The sequence below is a fragment of the Lissotriton vulgaris genome, chromosome 6 (assembly GCF_964263255.1).
Source record: "Lissotriton vulgaris chromosome 6, aLisVul1.2, whole genome shotgun sequence".
Lineage (NCBI taxonomy): Eukaryota > Metazoa > Chordata > Amphibia > Caudata > Salamandridae > Lissotriton > Lissotriton vulgaris.
This window is the reverse complement of record NC_141694.1, coordinates 1,452,109,185-1,452,128,645: the sequence shown is the minus strand read 5'-3', so window position 1 is coordinate 1,452,128,645 and position 19,461 is coordinate 1,452,109,185. Positions and strand designations below refer to the sequence as shown.

Genomic DNA, 19,461 nt, shown 5'->3' with positions numbered 1-19,461 from the left:
GGATGGAAAAGGTAGCATTGTCATTATGACACATTTTTGATTGCTGGGGATGGGGAGAATTATTCGGCAAAAGTGAAGTTTGCTTTACTATGTAAATGTTTAGGCACAGAAGGATTAAAGAATTTTGACCAGGTCCCTGAAATTATAGCAGTTTTGGAAGGCTGGATTAATTCACAGAAGCCTTGAACAGCAATTTTCAGAGGAAGTATTGTAATATAGCATCATGGATGTTTTTTACGAGGAAACAAATGGCGCATGAGTATCTAGATAGCTACATATCGGCTTTAGGAGGTCTTGCTGATGCTTGCTAATTTGAGGGGTTAGTAGATCAATATACCTGTGGCAAAGTATTGAGCTTTTGTTATTGAAAGATGATTCAGGACAGTTTATGTGTTGAAAGACCCCACTTTGGATGACACATTACATTTGGAATAGGTATAGAATTGATTTAGACATCCAAGGCACGTAATGCTACTATTGAACCTGCACACATAAGTGACGCTATATTCAAGAGTTTTACAACAAGAATCAAGTCATATTAGCTTTGACCCGATCGTTTTTAGTCTTCCAAGCTAGGAGGAGACCACACCCTTCTCCGTATTCAAAATTAGCCGGCTTACTTGCTTCCCACCTTTTTCTGAGCCTACCATCTAGCAGCTCTATCAGCTCTAATCTATATGTTTGTAAGGCATCTTCCTGAGAGGAGTCTTCGTTCTCTAGATCCAATATTTTACGTTCAATATTTCCTATTTCTGCCTTATATTTCTTTAGCCTAATGATTTGGATGGCAGTTATCCTACCTCTCAAGAAAGCTTTATAAGCATCCCAAACTATTTCAATAGATGCAGTTCCCAAGTTAGTCTGGAAGTAACTTACTGTGTCAGTTGTTAAACTACTGATTACATCCTGATCTAACAAGATCACACGATCTAAAGTCCATCTCCTATTAATCGGGGTACTTGGGAGTTTTAGAGATAATATAACCGGTACATGATCTGAAAGGTGAGCCCCTAAATGTCTTATCTCTTTTACCCATTCTTTCAACTCGGTGTCAATTAAAAAGAAATCCAATCTAGATTTATGATTATACTTTTTGTTATGAAAAGTATAACCCCTCCTGATGCCCATCCTTGCCCTCCATATATCCACCCAGCCTTGATGTTTCATTGTGTGTTTTAGCAACGATCTCATCCCACGATTCTGAGCTGATCTACTATTTACCGACCTATCCAGGACAGGATCTAAAACAAAATTGCCCGCCAGAATTAAAGAGTCCTGAAAAGGTAATAATTCAGATAATAATTCTTTTGGAGGAGATGAATCATCCAAGTTAGGACCGTAGTACCCCGCAATCGTGAATTTATATGAATGAAATTTTATTCTGGCTATGACCCATCTACCCCCTTTATATACCTTAGAATTTTCCACTAATAATGCTGAATATTTAATAATTATAGCCACTCCCTTAGTTGCAGTGTTTTGTGAGGTACATATTACTTCATAAATCCACTTCCTCTTTTTACATAAATCCTTCATTTCCAACTCAGTAAGATGAGTTTCTTGCAGGGTTAAAATTTGCTCTGCCGCAGTTTTTATATATTGAAGTATTCTTTCCATTCTAGGTTTCACTCTAAGACCATTTAAATTCCAGGGCATCACTCTTAAATATCTTACTGCATCAGTTATGGCCTTCATTATTATTCCTCATATACCTCAAATATCTATGTGGCATCATCTGAAAATTAATATGGTGATTTGGAAAAATAAAATTGGGGATTTTTTCCCTATGCTCCCCACCCAGTGCAATAGTTCTATACCCCTCCCCCAAGTGCTCCCCTGGAGAACTCCCCCACCTCTTGTGGCTCGACTCTGGCCTATGAGAGCTCCCTCGTGGTCGGGATAATGAAAACTCAAATATATAAATTTCTCTGCGTCTGCATATTAGTCATAATCGTTATTATTCATTGATCGTTCCTTTTTGAGCCTATGAGTTGCTGAGGAGCCGATCCTGCTCCTTGGTTGGAAATAGACTGTAGAAATGCCTCTGTGTCCTCAACTCTTCTAAAAACATTAATTTTGTTATTAAACATCACTTTTAAAGTTGCGGGAAATTTCAACTGAGCTGTTGCACCAGATTGTTTAAAAAGATCTATTAGCTTCCCCAGCTCCCACTGTTTTGACGCTGTAATAGAGGAGACATCAGATCGAATTTGGAGCGAAAATCCTTCTACGCTCAGTGTGTTTACATTTAGCGCTTTATTCAAAATGTCATCCTTTAAATTGTAGGTCAAAAAATGAATCCGATTTTCCTGGGCCTGGTTTTATTTGGGCTAAGTTTAAACGGGCCTCTGTGCACCCTCTGAATGTCCGCAGCTAAAGCCTGTTCTGTACAGTCAATTTTAATTGTGTCTTTAATCGATTTAACTACAAAGTCTTTTATAGCAGCTCCTTCTGCTCCTTCTGGGACTTTAAGTAATCGCAAATTATTCCTTCGTTGGGAGTTTTCAATAGATTCAAGCTTGTCCTGCATGCCTCTTTCTTGTTGTTTTAACTTGAAGAGGTCTCTAGTATTCTCGCTGACTTTAATGGTAAGCTCCTCCACTTTGCTTTCCATCTCCGCCGTTCTTTGTGTCAGGGAATCTAACTTCTCTTCCATCTTCTCCCAGAATTCTTTAATGTCTGCTTGATTTTGCTCTGACACCTTAAATCTACTACTCATTTGATCCATTACGGATTGTAAGAGACCTACAACTGAGGAACTTAGTGTGTCTTCTACCAGATCCTTGCCAGCTTCCCTCTCAACATGTTCAACATCCTGTCTATCCTCAGATTGAGTGGCATCCGCGGTAGATTTTGATCCATCATCATGATTTATAGTTACACTCTCTACCGAACCCTCTTCCAAGACCTCTTCCAAGCCCTCTTCTGCAGCTAGAGCTTGATATTTATTAGGGGTTAATATACCCTCTGGAAACTGAGAGGCCATTCACATACTGGTGCTACCCTTTTCCATTTCAGTAAGGCTAGACTTTACCAGTTTTAATACCAGAGTACTGGGGGTTGTTTTAAAGTAATCTTTGAGTGAGGGTGTAAATTTCGCGTTTAAATGCCTTTGTGACTCTGTTTTTAACTTCCTCTTATTTTTTAATTTAACAACTGTAGTCTGACTTTTAGAGTTCACAACCTCACTCGCTGTAATCTTCTGGTATGTCGGTAAGTCTAACTCAGTAGCTTTAGGAAGATCCGGTGGGGCCGTACAAGTACTCCTTAAAGTATACCGATATTTCAAGTTAGGCTCTGAAGGTTCTTTACTTTTCTTTTTAGAAATCCTATCAACCACGACAGATTGAATTGAATTGGTTGAGTGTGCTGATTCCATGCAATCCAGCCTTGTGGGGAAAGTCACACTGGTGCCTAAAAGCTTAGATCTAATCCACAACTTTGTGTTTCCTACTGCAGACTTAGTGCATTGTGGGAGAGCAAGTTTCTTGTTACAGCACACTCTAGCCTTCCAATTATGCAGGGGAAGCCTTGCCGTGGCCCTTCTCCCCTGTCGGATTCCCAGAGCTGCCCGTGTCCACAATATTGCATGGACCTCCTGTTTTTTAAACAGATTTTTAGGTTGTGTCCTACCGTGGCTTGCACTCTCAAAGCTAACATAAAAGAAATAGTTTGTGGGAATAGTGGGAAACTACGTAAAACTCAGCAAGAAATTGAAGAAGCCTTTTATGACCATTTTAATAAAGTATATAAGGAGGATTTAACATTACAGGCTTATAGTATAGATGCATGGTTGGAGAATATTCCCCTTAAAAAAAATTCTGAGGTAAAGTCTGATGATCTCAATAGACCAATAAGTCAAACTGAAATTAAAATGGCAATAGATTCAGGGAAAAAAGGGAAGGCGGCAGGACCTGATGGTCTCCCAGCAGAATTGTACAGAAACTTAAGAGAGGTTCTGGCTCCGATAACGGTTTGTTTATTTTCTCATATATTTTAAAAAGGTGGTAGTTTGCCACCCTCTTGGGATGAGGCATCGGTAGCATTAATATTGAAACCATCTAAGCCGCCCCGACAGTGTGATTCATATAGGCCGATCTCTCTGCTGAATTTGGACTATAAAATCTTCACTAAGATTTTAGCTGAGAAATTGAACGGGATCATAGCTGACCTAATTCAGGAAGATCAAAAGGGCTTTGTGAGAGGGAGGGAGATGTATTCAAGATTTAACATACAATTTAATTGGGGCCATAGACATGGCGACTGTACATAAAACTCCGATGGCTATTATTACGCTCGTTGCCACAAAGGCGTTCGACCGGGTTAATTGGTCATATTTAAATATTATTTTAAATAAACATAACCTGGGTAAAAACTTTTGTAGGGCAATTTCTCCAATTTATCATACTCCAACAGCTAGAATACTAATAAATAGCAACCTCTCCTCCCCAATACCAATCCAAAGAGGGACCAGGCAGGGTTGTCCCCTTTCACCTCTGCTTTTTAATTTGTATATTGAACCATTCACTGAGATCAGAAGCAATGACCACATACTTCCTTTTAAGTGTAAAGATTGGGAAAAAAATGTCTAACTTCATGCAGATGATATGTTGATCTATACATCTGATTTAGAAATGGCCATTCCCTGTATATATGATATAGCCGAGCAGTTCAGGAAGTTCTCGGGATACAAGATAAATCAGTCTAAAACTAAATGCATGGCGTGGAATGTGGATGTGCAGTCTATTAACTACTCTTTAACTAAAGAAATAAGATATCTGGGCATCAGGATCACTCAAAATATCAATGATTTAACTGATACAAATTTACACAGAGCAGATAAAGAATTGTCAGAATCCTTAAAAAACTGGGCGTACTTACCTTTGACATTAATTGGTAGGGTTAACCTGGTCAAAATGATGCTTCTGCCAAAATGTATTTTTCTTTTTCAAAACATACCCTTAGCATTTAAAGAAACTGGATTGAAGAAAATTCAGGGAAAAATCAATTCCTTTATCTGGGCTTTGAAAGGAATTAGAATTTCGTATAAAAAGCTACGACGAAGAAAGAATAAGGGTGGCCTATGTGCGCCGGATCTGATATACTATGCATGGGTATGTCTATTAAAAACAGGGAAAATGCTTATGTGGGAACCAAATAGTTCAGATATAGGCAACATGTTAAAGGCAATGTTGCAAGATGTAAAGGGTGGAGACCAAGCCTTTTTATATAAATTTGGAGATCCACGTTTTTTTAAGAAGGTCCGTTTAAAGATTTTGAAAGACTTGGCCAGTATCTGGTATAAAGTTAGGAAACTTCTCAAGATGAGTTATTTTTAGCGCAATGGTCCCTATTTGGGACACACCAGGGTCTCCGGAACGGACTAAAAATCTATTAGTGGCACCACTTAAAGCAGCAGGGCTTAATTCATGGGCCCAACTTATTCCAGAAGCTAGTGTGTTACCATGGGAAGCTCTGAAGGACAAAACAAATAACCAACTTTCTAAATTCAATTATATACAAATAAAAAGCTGGTCACAGTCAAGCGGCTTTGCAGTCGGTAACATAAATGAGATGGAGTCAACTTTAAGAAAGAATCATCGGAACAAGAAAGAAGTGGCAAATTTATATTGGCTTTTGACTGAATTGGCAGATGAAGATTTTATCCTTCCAACACAACTGTGGCGAGAATGCTTGATGGGTTCCTGCACAGAGACTCTATGGCAAGTATCTTATGGCCTACTATATTTTACTGTATATGCTGCCAATTTAAGAAGAAATCACATTTTCTGTCTCCACAGAGTGTATTGGTCACCCGCCAAGTTGTCTAAGTTTGCAAAGGGTACAGTTCCCTGCTGTCCAAAGGGCCAGTTGGATAAAGCAGAGCATGAGCACATGTTGTTAAGTTGCCCAGCGTTGAATTTATTTTGGAGTTCAGTCATTAGTGGTATGACAGAAATATTTGGTTTCGAAATAGAGGTGAGCATCTTATTGGTATTTTTTGGTTTACTTCCAAACTATGAGATATTAGCATTGGATAAAAATAAGTTGTGTTTTTACCTTATAATATTAGCTCGGAGAAAAATTTGTAAGTGTTGGATTAAATCAGCACCTCCTACTTTCTTAGACTGGGTAAATTCTATTAAATACGTAGTTAAATTAGATATAGCTAGGATGATAAATAAGAGTGAAAAGAAAAAGCAGTTTTGGATACCATGTAATTCCTGGTTGGATAATTTATAATAAATGGAGAATCATGTCCAATGATTAAGCCTCTACATGGAATACTTTACTACTTGGGTTAGTCCCGATGGTCACCTAGTTAGTAGTGCGGGACAGACTGAAATCGAGTAGCTCTGTGTAAAGTGCTTTCCATTTTTGACCAGAGGGTTTACGGTGGTGCGAACCAGTCAGGGGCCACAGTGGACATCGAATATCTCTGGAATGGTTTAATGGCGTATGAGGACAAAAATATTAAAAAATAAAAATTAAAAAAAAGAATCAAGTAAGATTATTTTTGCCTTAAGTGTGTTTCTAGAACAGCTTGATGAATTGTAAGTGTGGTCTTGCTTTGGGGATGCAACATTTTAAAGTACAAAAAGTTAGGGCATTTCGCACAGATGTGTCTTAGTAGCAAGAGAAAAGTGCAAATCTTCAAGGTTGTGAAAGTCTCAGGTCCATTGCAGGTTTCTCGTCACAATGTAGATTTGTCTATTGAGGTTCTGGTTTCTCGCAAAGATGGAGAGCCAATTTGAATAATATCAATTGGTGATGTTGAAAAATTACAGTAATAAACTCTGGTTCTCCCATTACCCTTATTTTGGATGAGAATTTCAGGTAACATTGGTGAGATATTTTATTTCATTCTGGTGTACATTCATTAGCATTTGGGAAACAACAATTGAAATGATGGGATACTTTATAAACACAATAACTATTTCAGATTGTAAAATTAATGCCAATTTTTATGTTGCTTTCAATTGTCACCGTGTTTGGGTTGAAGTGACCTGGGTCAACTGGGATGGTGTGGAGGCCAAGCACAGATACTCTTATATTGTTAATGAAACTGGACACAAAAAATGTTCAAGCTCTTCTCAAGAAATATAAAGGCGTATTTGAGAATGAACTGGGAATGGTCAAGTTTTCAAGCATAAAATGATGTTTAAAAAGGAAGCTATACCAATAGTTCACAAACTTATGTATGTTCCATTTAGCATGGCGGGTGATCTTGAGCAAGTATATTGATCAATTGCTTGCTGAATAAGTTAGTGAAGGAGAAAACTCTTCTGAACGGGTCCTTCCCATTGGGGCGAAGCATAATCCTGGCACAAGTATGTGCTGCCATTAGACCGTTAAATAAAAACATCTTGGTGGATTGCCACTCACTTCCTAATATTCAATATTTGGCCAGAAATGGTGAAGCAAAATTCTCTTTTTAATCAATCTCTGGCTTACCCTATCACGAAATCTCCTTAGCAAAAGACAGAAGGTCACTAACTGCTTTTTTTCATGCCTTGTGGGGCCTTTAGGTACCTACCTATTCCAATCAGACTTGTGTCTGCAACTGCAATCTTTTAGAAAAATGTGAAAAATGACTCGCGCGAGCGCGCCAATTCAAGATGGCCGCTGCGGACTGAGCTCCTTTGTTTTTTCACCCGTTTTACATCAAAAACTACGTTTCTCTGTCAGAAAAGCGGCGCAAATGTGGTTGCTGTGCTAGTTATAGTACCACTTACTAGCTGAGGAGGTTTCATGCTTTTTTGGTCGACGGAGGTGGTGTTTTGAGCTTTGTGGTCCCTGCTCCCATCTCTCCAGAGAGGTACTGCCTGGATTGTCTGTCAGGGGGGCGGAGTATACTTCAGGAAAGGGCCTGGTTTGGGCCTAGCCACACCCACAGTCCTTTTTAGCTGCTGCACCAGTCTTTTTTGAGGAGTGCTTATTATCTTTTTCTTTATTTACTCTGACATTACTTATTTGTTTATTTTAATTCAAAGCCAGTTAATTTTCTTCTCAAAAATGGAAACTAAAAATCCTGGTAACAATAAAAGGAGACAGCAGGTTTCACCTCCTCCAATAAAATCGAAAGTGGTAGAGTCATCTGAAGCTTTATTGTCTTTAATTTTAGAAGAAATTCAAGCACTTCGTGCTAATACTGAGACTATTGCAACAGAAGTTAAAAATGTGCGAAAAGAAATGGCCAGTTTGTCTATGAAAATCTCTGATAATTCAATCAAGATATAAGATAATAAAGCCAAAATAGATGCTTTTACCCCACTGGTGACAAAAATATCTCCTATGTGCTCACATCTTTTGGATATGGAAAATCGTAATAGACAATACAACCTTCGCATATTTAATTTACCAGAAGAAGTTGGGGGATCTAATTGTCGATTATATTTGTAAAACCTGATTCCTGATCTTTTAACTCTTTCACTGCTGCGGCTATTCCGCCGCAGTGCTAAGGGGTGGGGGGGCGCGCGGTGCTCCCGCGCTGGTGACGGAACCGCTCCATCACGCCCCTCAGGTGAGCTGTGCTTGTGACGTAACGGTTCCGTCATGGCCCCGCCCGCTCAATAGAACGCGCAGCGCAGGCGTAAAATCAGCGCCCCGCAGGCACGGCGAGCGGGCCGTGACGGAACCGTTCCGTCACCAGCACAGCCCACCCGAGGGGCGTGACGGTTCCGTCACAAGCGTGGGAGGGGTTAAATATAAAATTTCCAGAAAAATTTGAAGTTGACAAAGCCCACAGAATCCCTTCTCAACGCAATCCTCAACATACCAAACCAAGACAAATGATATTTAAAGTTTTTCGTCATCATTTGGTTCTGATCAGGAAAGCAGCAAGAGAAATTCCCTCATTGATGGTCAATGGCAATAAAATCTTTATTCATCAAGACTAAAGAAACTGTTGCAATACGTAAGGAATTTTTTGACCTTCGCCCACAGTTGAGAAGTCTTGGATTCAAATATGGCCTTTTTGATCCTTCTATAATGCGCATATGGAAAGACAATTTCTCAATATCCTTTCACCGACCAGAGGAACTAAGACATTTTCTTGATCTCCAATTGCAGCATTCAATGGACACTCATGACCCTACTACTTGAATATGATTTTTGCTGACAACTTTATACGTAATCTTTCAATTTCTGGGCTCCAACGGTTTCGACCATGCTTGTAGAGCATGTGTGCGTTTCACTGTTCACATTTATGTATTTTGTTTGTCTTTTTTTCTATGTTTTACCTTCTCCTATACCTTTTATATTTTCTAGAGCTACTCACATCTTCTTATATGTGCTTTTCCTCACTATCCTCTTCTTCTCTTTTTCTTTCTTCCTCTTCCACTATGGCTAACATTAAAGTAATTTTGTTAAATGTTAAAGGTTTGCGCCATCCAGTTAAGCGTACTAAGATTTTAGATTATTTAGGCAGTTCCAAAGCTGATTTTTGTTTTTTACAGGAAACTTATGTTGATGATAAAATCCTAGATTATATGAAAAGAAAATGGGTTGACAGTATTGTTTCTTCTCCTGCTAATGGCAAGAAAAATGGTGTGGCTATACTATTTGCAAAGAAATCTCATTGCCAAATTTTGAGTAAATTTACAGATACAGAGGGAAGATACTTAATTGTTAAAGTTAAAGTTCATGACTCTATTATATTTTTATTAAATGTTTATGGACCCACTGCGGATGATCCTGCTTTGTGGTCCAATTTTGCAACAGAGGTGCTAAAAATTGGGAATGCCCCTTTGATTGTTGCTGGTGAGTTTAATGTTATCTCTGATCCTTTACTAGATAGATTATCTCAGATAAAATGTCATCCCTCTAAGGTTCATTTTGCTTTTAAAACGTTTCTTAAAACTACTAAGTTATTTGATATATGGCGTCTTCATTTCCCTACGGATTTTTTTTTTACTTGCGCCAAGGCCTGCTACCCCGGCCAGGAATGCAGAGGAGAGAAGTCAAGGGGGGTGACCCCGCCCCGCCTCTTCCTGACGCACGCAGGATGGGCCCACTCTGGGCCCGGGCGCGTCCTGCACTGTGGTACTGCAACGCTCTTGATATCCACAGTGTGGTTGCGCACAAGTGTGCAGGGAGAGCACGGAGAGGGGATAGTGGGTCTTGTCCGGAAGGCCTTCCCCGGGTTCCCCCGTGTATTGGCGGTGACCCTGGGGATGTGTGACATGCTCCTCCAGACGGTATCAACCAGACATCAGTACTTGCACCCGCAGAACAGCAGATATGACAGTCAACACTCCCTATATTCCTATTGAGGTCAAGCACAGGTGCAAAGTCAGTGGGGATTGTGGAACTTGTGGTTCCCAGTGGGTGAGTCAGCATGGGCTTCTCCCTTGTATTAGTGGTGACCCTGGAGTTGCGTGTCAGTCTCCTGCAGATGGTATCAGTCAGACAGCAGTACTTGTCTACTCAGAACCACCAAATATGACAGGCGCTTCTCAACCTCAAATTGTTGTTATTCCTGAGAAATCTCTCCCCATTACCAGATTTTACTGCTACTGCTAGAACTGCCCACTTCTTGGTTTGGTTACTTTCAAGCATTTTCTCAATACAGTGAGCCTTTTGGCTGTGACCAACCATAAGTTATGTGTATGTGGCTCATCTAGTAACCTTTGTCCTACGAAATTTACTCAATGTGCCCCCGTTAATCTCCAACTGCTCACTGGAATAATCACTTCACCTTTTATGGAATTCTTCTGCTCTAGGGTACGTAAGCATGCAACAAACATGCCTTTGCTCAGAGAATATAATTATTGACACCTCTGATACCTAGGGAAATTCCCAATATCCCTTTTCTATTGAATATCAGACCAAGGATTGTCATACAGATGTTCAAATACTACAATTTGTTTTATATCCTTAAGTCTGGGTTTGAGGAGGCCTATGTTGATCGTACACCCCATGTATGCAATTCTCGGCGGCTGCTTAAGGCATTACAAATTACAGGGTGCCGCACCAGAACCACTAAGTGCTCTGCAGTTTACCATTCTGCTTTCTTTTGCAGTAAACTCCTATTAAGTTTCTATTCTAGTACTGCTGCAGCAATCAGTGCATTCATTAGGGCTCCCATGAGGCCGAACATTGAGGACAGCAGTGGTCGGGCTCCCCTGCACAGGTACCGGCTGCATTCACTGGTGAACAGTCAAGACTGGAGGCAGCGTAGAGCATGATTGTGGGGGTTATTCCCAGCTAGGGATACAGCCAGATGCAAAGAGGGAGTCTGGCTGGGGATGGATCCTGCGTTTAGTTTTAGGATTATTACTGCTCAGTGTCTCGAAGTGTCTTTTTGAAATAATACAGCATAGATATCTAGGCTATGTGTACCCCAGTCAGCCTCTTCTCCTGAGGCTTGCCCCCCCCCATCATGCCTCATTGTATTGTAATGTAATTACTTAGACTAGCCATGCAACTTACTTTCAGCCTCAGGTTAATAATATCTGGTGGCGCTGCGTGCAGTGCTGTAATCTACAAATTGATTTTTATTAAGCTGCTCAATATGACTTTTTGAAATAAATAGCATCATAATGCATAGCAAGGTTTCAGATTGCTATGTGTGACATTTTTTGAATTTCAGTGTAATTATGAGTGACATTTCAACAACTATGAGTGACACTTCCGCGTGAGCAAAATCAAGCAATGAAAATGAGGGAAACATATCAATATTATAAATTACACCCATTTGAGCAACGAGAAACTACAAGAAGATCTTAAAACTGCTGGAAAGCACCAGAAATGGATGGGCACATACATAGCTAGGGGTCACAACCCAGGCTGGAAGTTACTGAATGTGGTGATGAGGAATAATTTTAAAAATACATGGTAACAGGATGCAATAATGGAGTATGTCTAACGTTATGATGTAAAGCATGCCAAGAATGTCAGAACACAAAAGCAGTGTGCGATTTCTCTAAGTCACTAGGTCTTGTGTGAAAAGAACGTCTATATATCAATAACAAGCTGGAGGTTTTTGGCGCGAAAGAGTTAAGCTACACGGTTGTCTTCATTGGGAGATCCGGAGCAAATACGTCCTTTTTTCCGCATCCCCCCTCTGCCTCCCTCTATCGGCCATGGGCGGCAATCTGAGGGATAGCCCCGGGCGCCAGAAGCTCTAGCTACGCCCCTGCTTGGATAGTGGTAAAAGTTACCAAAAAAACTTTTCACAAGGCTCTCATAAATGGAGGTTAAGTGGTTGGTGATGTAAATAAATGTGATGGTATGCTTGTGAACCCCTTCGCTGTGGGGGTTAATCCCCCGCTGTGCTGGGGGGGGAAAGAGGGGCGCGCACAGCGCCCCCATGCTCATGACGAGCTGAGCTCGTCATGAGCTTCGGCGCTCCTGTGCTCATGACGAGCTCAGCTCGTCACAGGTGTATTGCCTCCCGCGGAAGCTCAACACAGCGGGGGAATTCTCCCCGCACCTGAGCGTTCCACGGGCCATGACGAGCTGAGCTCGTCATGAGCACCGGAGCACCGTGGGTCATGACGAGCTCAGCTCGTCATGAGCGTCCAAGGGGTTAAAGGAGGTTGAAAGCTATTCATGTATTGATGAATAGGAAATAGTGGGGCATATGAAGTAGGTTTGAGGTATGTTGTCGTAGGTACTTTAAAAGTGGGGGGGAATTGTTATGGACAAGTTCGTGTATGTACATGATTGAGAATGTGAGGATCGAAAGAGTTTGGCGGCGAGCTCACCACCTTATTTACAATATTCATACAACAAAATGATAACTTATTACAGTTAAGTAAAATGTTGAACTAATGTTTATGTACCTGCAGATCGTCATTTTTGTATGCAACAATTTTTTTAAAAGTTATGTCTTAGTTTTTTAATTTTCATTGAACCTTTCATTTTAATATATTCATTTTTGTAGTAGGGGGATGGAAGAATTTTATGTGAAACAAGTTTTCAGCGCTAGCGTTTGCCAATCATTTATCAGAACATGAATTCCAACGTGAATATTTCTTTGCTTAGAAGTCAGGTAGCGCAACGGTTAAGCCACGGGTCTGCCCTGCTACTTCATTCTGATACAATTTGAGAATTCCTAAAACAAGTTCTTATTTTAGCAACTCAGTCTATGTAGCTAAAGGTGAGCGTATTGATTGTTGGCATGCACTTTAAACAGTTATATTTTAAAATACCCCTAGATCAAGCTTGGTGGCAAGCATGGAAGGCTGCTGAGGAAGCAAAAGCACCAAAGAAGGTGCAAGAGCCAGCAGGGAAATTGCCAGCTCCTCCTATGGCAAGCAGCAGAGGGAAAGGCACCGCCTCTTCCATAAAAGGAGCACCTGCACCAACAATTGCAAAACCCACCCCACCGAGCACGCGAGGAGCCCCGAGAGGTGGAAATGTTGGTCGAGGAGCTGCTTCCGTTGCAGCTAGGTAATCTTAAACTGACTGCAAGACCATATTTCTAGTCATGTATGGCAAATTGTTTTAACCTGTTTTAAATACTATTTATGGTCTAGTTCATCAAAGCTCTCATACCTAGACTGAGGTGGGGTATATTTATTTTATTTATTTATGTGCTTTTATAGCGCCTGAATAAACCCCCGAAGGGGTATCTCTGCGCTTTTGCCAGTGGGAGAAACTGTCCTGTGCATGATCGTTTCAGTGATTAAAAAAAGTGAAAAGATTAACTGTTACTGAAAATATTTGTTTTGAGGACTTTACGGAAAAGAAGGTGATTGGTAATGGTTTTTAATGTAGGGGAAACGGAATTCCAGAGCACTGGTCCAGTGTGTGCCAGGGCCCGGCCTCCCTGACGAGACTTTCTTATTTTAGGGACCTGTAATAGGTGAAGGCTGCTGGATCGTAAGGAGCGGCCAGGGATGTAGGGTTGAAATGCTTTAGAGAGATATTTGGGGCCCTTCCCTATCAAGCATTTGTGAATCGTACACAGAATTTTAAATTTAGTGCGTTGCCGCACAGGCAACCAGTGAAGTTTCGCCAGTAGAGGTTGGGAGGGGGTCCTGGGTGGAGCATTGAGGACTAACCTCGCCGCCATATTTTGGACTACTTGCATTTTGTTCATTTGGCCTTCATTAGTTGAAAAAAGAAGGCCATTGCAGTAGTCCAATCTACTGGTAACTAATGCCTGGACTAGAGTCTTCCTGTGATTATCAGGTAAGTAAGGGAACACCCTTTTCAGTAGACCAATGATCCTAAAACATGTGCCCGCGACTTGATCGACATGATGTTTGAAGGTCAGGTCTTGATCAAACAGTACTCCTAGATTTTTAACAGTCTGCTTTGGGATAGGTACTGGTCCTAGTTCTGCGGGCCACCATTCATCAGACCACAATGTCACCGCCTCCCCAAACAGTAGGACCTCTGTTTTGCCCACATTGCACTGTAAGCAGTTCTCCGCCATCCATCTTGATACTGCCTTCATTCCTTCTGAAAAAGACTTTTGCAGTGCAGGGGTGAAGGTTTTAAAAGGGAACAGAAGTTGGGTGTCATCGGCGTAGGACACCGGGGTAAACCCATAAGACCTCACCAAGTCGGCCAGGGGGGCCACATACACATTAAATAATGTGGGGCTTAGGCATGAGCCCTGTGGCACACCCCTGGTGAGCTCCCTGGAGATGGATTTATGAGAGCCCAGCCTGACTTCTTGGGATCGGGAGGAGAGAAAGCTTTCCATCCAGGACAGCGCCACTCCTCCCAACCCTACATCCCTCAGACGGTCGAGAAGCACTTCATGAGACACCGTGTCGAAGGCAGCGGATAAATCCAACAACACCAGAATCATGGACCCGCCGTCATCCAGTGTCATCCTGATGTTATTGGACACTGCAAGTAGGGCCGATTCGGTGCTGTGATTTGGCCTGAACTCAGATTGTGACGGGTCCAGGCCATCCGCTGCCTCGATATAGTTAGATAAGTGGGTGTTTACGTGCTTCTCTGTCATCTTACCGATGTATGGTAGGAGGGAGATGGGGCGGAGGTTGGAAAGATCCGTCCAGGGGGAAGCAGCCTTCTTCCTGATGGGGTTTACCACCGCAATCTTACACTCCCTAGGGACTTGTCCCTTTGCCAGTGAAGTATTCATTACAGACTGAATAGAGGGTCCCAAGATGGAGATCAGAGGGGGCACCATTTTTGCAGGGAGGAGATCATTGGGAGAGCCGGTTTTCATATGGTTAATGAGGAGTGGGAGGTCTGAATCACTAACTGGTGGGATTGTAAGGAAGGAATTTTTGTTTGGCATTGGTGGATCAGGTGAAGGTGACGAAGTTCCTCCTGCATTTTGTGAGGCCACAATTTTGTTGTAGATAAGATTAATTTTATCTTCGAAAAACCTGGAGATCTCATCACAAAGAGTTTGTGAGGCATCGTCCGGGCTTTCACTGGCTATGGGTTTCACAAAACTTTGCAAAATTTTAAATAATTCCCTTGGATTGTTACCAGCCTCGGCAAGTTGAAGGGAGAGATAGTTTTTTCTGGCCAGTTTAATTTGTTTATAATAGTTCGACTGAGCTTCGAGAAAAATGTCCCTATCCTTTCCTTTCCTTGTCAAAGTGTATCCAAGAATCAGGGCAGTGCTAGCAAAGAAAGGCTGAATTTGCTTGCATAATTAATATGTGTAATGCATGCAAACACAGGCTTTCAAATGTTGTCTGCAGGAGGTTTTACTGCAGTAAAGCTAGACCTGTTGGCTTTGCCAGTGTTTGCTTTCAGTAGCATACAATTTCAGATAATTTTGTCTGCACTTGCTTCCCAGTACGTAAACAAGGCCTGGGAAAGCCAACAGTATTCAGTACCAACCACCCACCTATCGGCTGCGCCAAAACATAACAATCTAGGATGCACCCGCTACTCGAGCATCATTTTATATACTTCCAATAATGCTGTCTCTAGAAGCAACGTGGCTGTCATCTTGGAAGTACACAAAATAACATTCTACCATACTGGGATATTATTTTCTATACTTCCTAGATGATTGCTAGGTTGCGCCTAGAGGTAAAGTGACGGCCATCTGGATACTATAAGAAATGGCAGTCTAAGATGGCTGACCACCACTATTTGCTGTGAAAACAAAGTGGTTGGAGCACACTTTCAGACAGTTAGAAAGTAATCTCGAGACCTGTCATGGGTTTAAAGTTGAGTCCAATAATATTGTTGTATACATGTTTCGTCCTTTTGATTGTTATCGAGAGAACAACTGGGAAAATAAGTATCCAGTGAATGTCTTAGTCATAGGTAACTGATTGTTAAGAGATCTGACTGCAGTCCGACGTTTCCAAAAAATCACGAGGTTCACTGTGACTTGGTATGACATGTAAAGGAAAGTGTGTGTCGGACGTAGCTGAAGTCAATTAAAGGCCTGTAAACAGCGGCTGTAAATTCAACGAGAAAGGTCCCATGGATTATTAAGCAAGTAGAGCATCGGAGGAAACCATAAAAAGCCATCCAGGAACAAAGTTTATGTACCTCAAGAGCTCATCATTTTGTGTTTGAGAGCTAGTGTTTGCGCCATAGTGGAGTAGCCCATACCAGCAATCAAAAAAAGGATTGGCAAAGGGAGATCAGTTGGCTTTGCCAGTGCTTACTTGTGTGTAACGTCCAAAGTAATTAACTTCAGTGTCTCACGAGGACGTGTAAATATAAGATTTGAGCTGCATTTCAAACTTTGAGCATTCAAATGCTATGGAACAAACAAATCATAAACTAACGTGTGTTGTGGCTTTTGTTTGAAACTCCACACCACCAACTCTGATGTGTGTTTGTGTTTAGCCAGCCATGTGGACTAGGATTCAGAAAGAACCAACAGTATTGAAAAAGGCCAGATTGTATACTACGATTTATTAAATTTCTGCTCCTAGATTGTAGGGAAAAAACATCTATTATATCCAGTCATCCATTCAATTGTGCTCACTTTTAAGGTGCTCTTACCTATTGTGAGCCTCTTTCCACACAATCTACCTCCGCATACCTATTACAGAGGAGGGGCAGTCTTCACAAATAGGAGCGGCTGAACAAGGGCAATGGGAGGGCTAAACACCAATAATTAATATATTGCATTTTTTTTAAGTACAGAGAAACCTTTTTTTAAATTATCCTCGTTTTTGCACTAATAGATATTAGTCAAATGTTGAACCTGCAGATGTTTTGAAGACACAATGAACAGAATACCAGTCATGTTCTTTTGCTTTAAACACCTGCTTCGGGCGTGGCTGCTGTACACGGCGGATAATTCACCTCGCCGAACATGAAACAAGTCTGCTTTGGATGTTAAACTGCTTGATGTAGCCGCTGCTTTTAAATGGTATCAAAGATGAAGTATTGCTCGGGTCTCACTCTAATTTTTTTTTAATGTACATTTAAGATAATTATTTTCCCGCGTGAGTTGGCATAGTAACTGTAATCGTCGGTTTTTACACAGTGCTTCGTACTATACTTCTGCTGCTTCTAAGCGCAGTATATAATTCATTGTAGTGTACCGACTTTACAGACCTTGGTAAAATGGAGGGCTCAACTGGTCGTTTAGTGACTCTAACTTGTGATATGTATCTCACAGCAGATGGCAGCAGTGAGCACTTAATACAGCCATTTGACCGGCTTCATACATACTACTTAAACACAAATACTGAAAATGTAAGGAATAAATAGTTTTATTTCTCAAATGACTTATGTGGAAAACAGTTAGTAAACATATTTTACTGATATTTACATCAAAGTTTAGAATTAAATTTGGTTTCTTAAGGTTAGCATTAGTCTTATGGGTGAGGGGGCATGGCTTAGGTGGGGTTAGCCATGTTAGAGATTAGGTTAGGGATAACATTAGCATTAGGCCAGGCTCAGGCTTAAATTTAGTTTTCGACTTTAATTTACAATTAAGCATAGGTTGCTTTGAGGGTCATGTTTAGGCATATGTTTAGTGGTGGGTCTTTACATTTGTTTTTCTTTATTATTTATGCATTTCAGGGTTTACATTTTTTAGATTATCATAGTAACTTTTGCAATCATGTTTGAAATGTTGATATTTATTGTTTGCTTTTTAGTGTAATAGTTTATCAGTAACTCATTTGTTCATTCTCTTACAATTCTACCAGGGGGCGGGGCACCATTGGCTCTACACCTGGTAAAACCACAGAGACGGTGTCTGCCAAACCTAAACTTGCAAATACTACATCTGGAAAACCGGTGAAGGTAGCACCCGTTCCTCCAGCTGCGGGCTTGGCAGAAAAATCTGTTGCTGCGCAGCCTGAAGTGAAGCCTGTCCCTGCTCCAGGTAAAACAGATGAGTTCTATAGTGCACATGTGTGTGTTTTCTAGACTGAGACTGCATATACAGGGAGGCGCAGTGCTTAATTTGAGCTGGTAGTCTCCTGTGGTGGGACCGACACTTAATTGTTAACATCAGCACTTATGACAGTCTGCCACACGGTGAACCTGTTTGTCTAATTTAGAGATAAACACAATAGCAGTTGTTTACTAATTCAGTATACATAAAAAATGACTAATGCCTGCCTCTCAAGCTATTTGTATTGCTTTGGGGGTCTGTAATAGACTTAATTGTAGTATTTGTAGGAGTGTAATGGTAAGTAGTTGTGTTGGTACTGTCATTGGCAGCGCTCGCAGGGACAATGGGTGGTGCAAGCTGCAGTACCCTTCTGGCGAGGACCCCAGTGCTCCCCCCCCCACACACATAAATTAAGCACTGGTGGTACAGCAGGAGTGATCTAGGACCAAGGAGGAGGTGCAAGGCATTTTGTTGGTGCTTAATGACGTGCTCCTAGAAGGGATCGGTCTTAAGCTTCTTTGCAAAGGGATGCTACTCCAGATTTTGGGAGTGCAGATCAAAATGACACAAGTTCTTTTCTTAGTAATGTTGTTGAATCCTGTTTTCTATTGGACCATTCCGGTCAGATAGACACTGGTTGTTACCACCTTGCATGTGGTGCAGTAGGTCGAGAGAATTATGGAGTCTTTGATGTGGGGGTCAGTGTAGTTCATTTACTGTTGGGTGATGTGGTACCCTTGGAGTCTTGCTGTGGCATGTAGGTGTTCTTCGGTGAGACCAGGATGGAGTCAGGAACACCGGCAAGAACGGTGTTGCCACCAGCCAGGCGAGAGAGCGCCAGAGCGTTAATTATAGACCTGAAGCTCCTCACAATATTCCATGGTTATTGAGCATTCCTACACCATAGGTCAAAGTGTGCCGCTGTGCACCCACCATAAGGCTAAGTGAATCTTAATGCAATGTAGGGAAGGTAATAGATTTTCTTTGGTGTCATGTATACTTTGTGTAAGAAGTTAAATTGAATCTTCTTACTGGCATTTTGCAATTCTATGTGGAGGTAAGCCAATATACAAGTCCATTTTGAGTCGCTGAGGACTCCACACAGATCTACCTCCCATGTATCCTTCAAATCATCTAAGAAAATTCCTCTACCAACAGGTAGATTTGGAGTTTAATTTTCTTGCTGTTTAGATCTT

General features: G+C 41.2%; 1 protein-coding gene across 1 annotated transcript in view; it reads left to right on the top strand.

Annotated features, from left to right (window-relative positions):
- Positions 1–19,461, top strand: part of LOC147708987 (uncharacterized) — a 540,404-nt gene that overhangs the window by 411,099 nt on the left and 109,844 nt on the right. The window contains exons 16-17 of the mRNA XM_086927584.1: positions 13,164–13,398; positions 18,075–18,253. Of these exons, the coding sequence (XP_086783710.1) occupies positions 13,164–13,398; positions 18,075–18,253 (414 nt within the window). The remainder of the gene's footprint in view (positions 1–13,163; positions 13,399–18,074; positions 18,254–19,461) is intronic.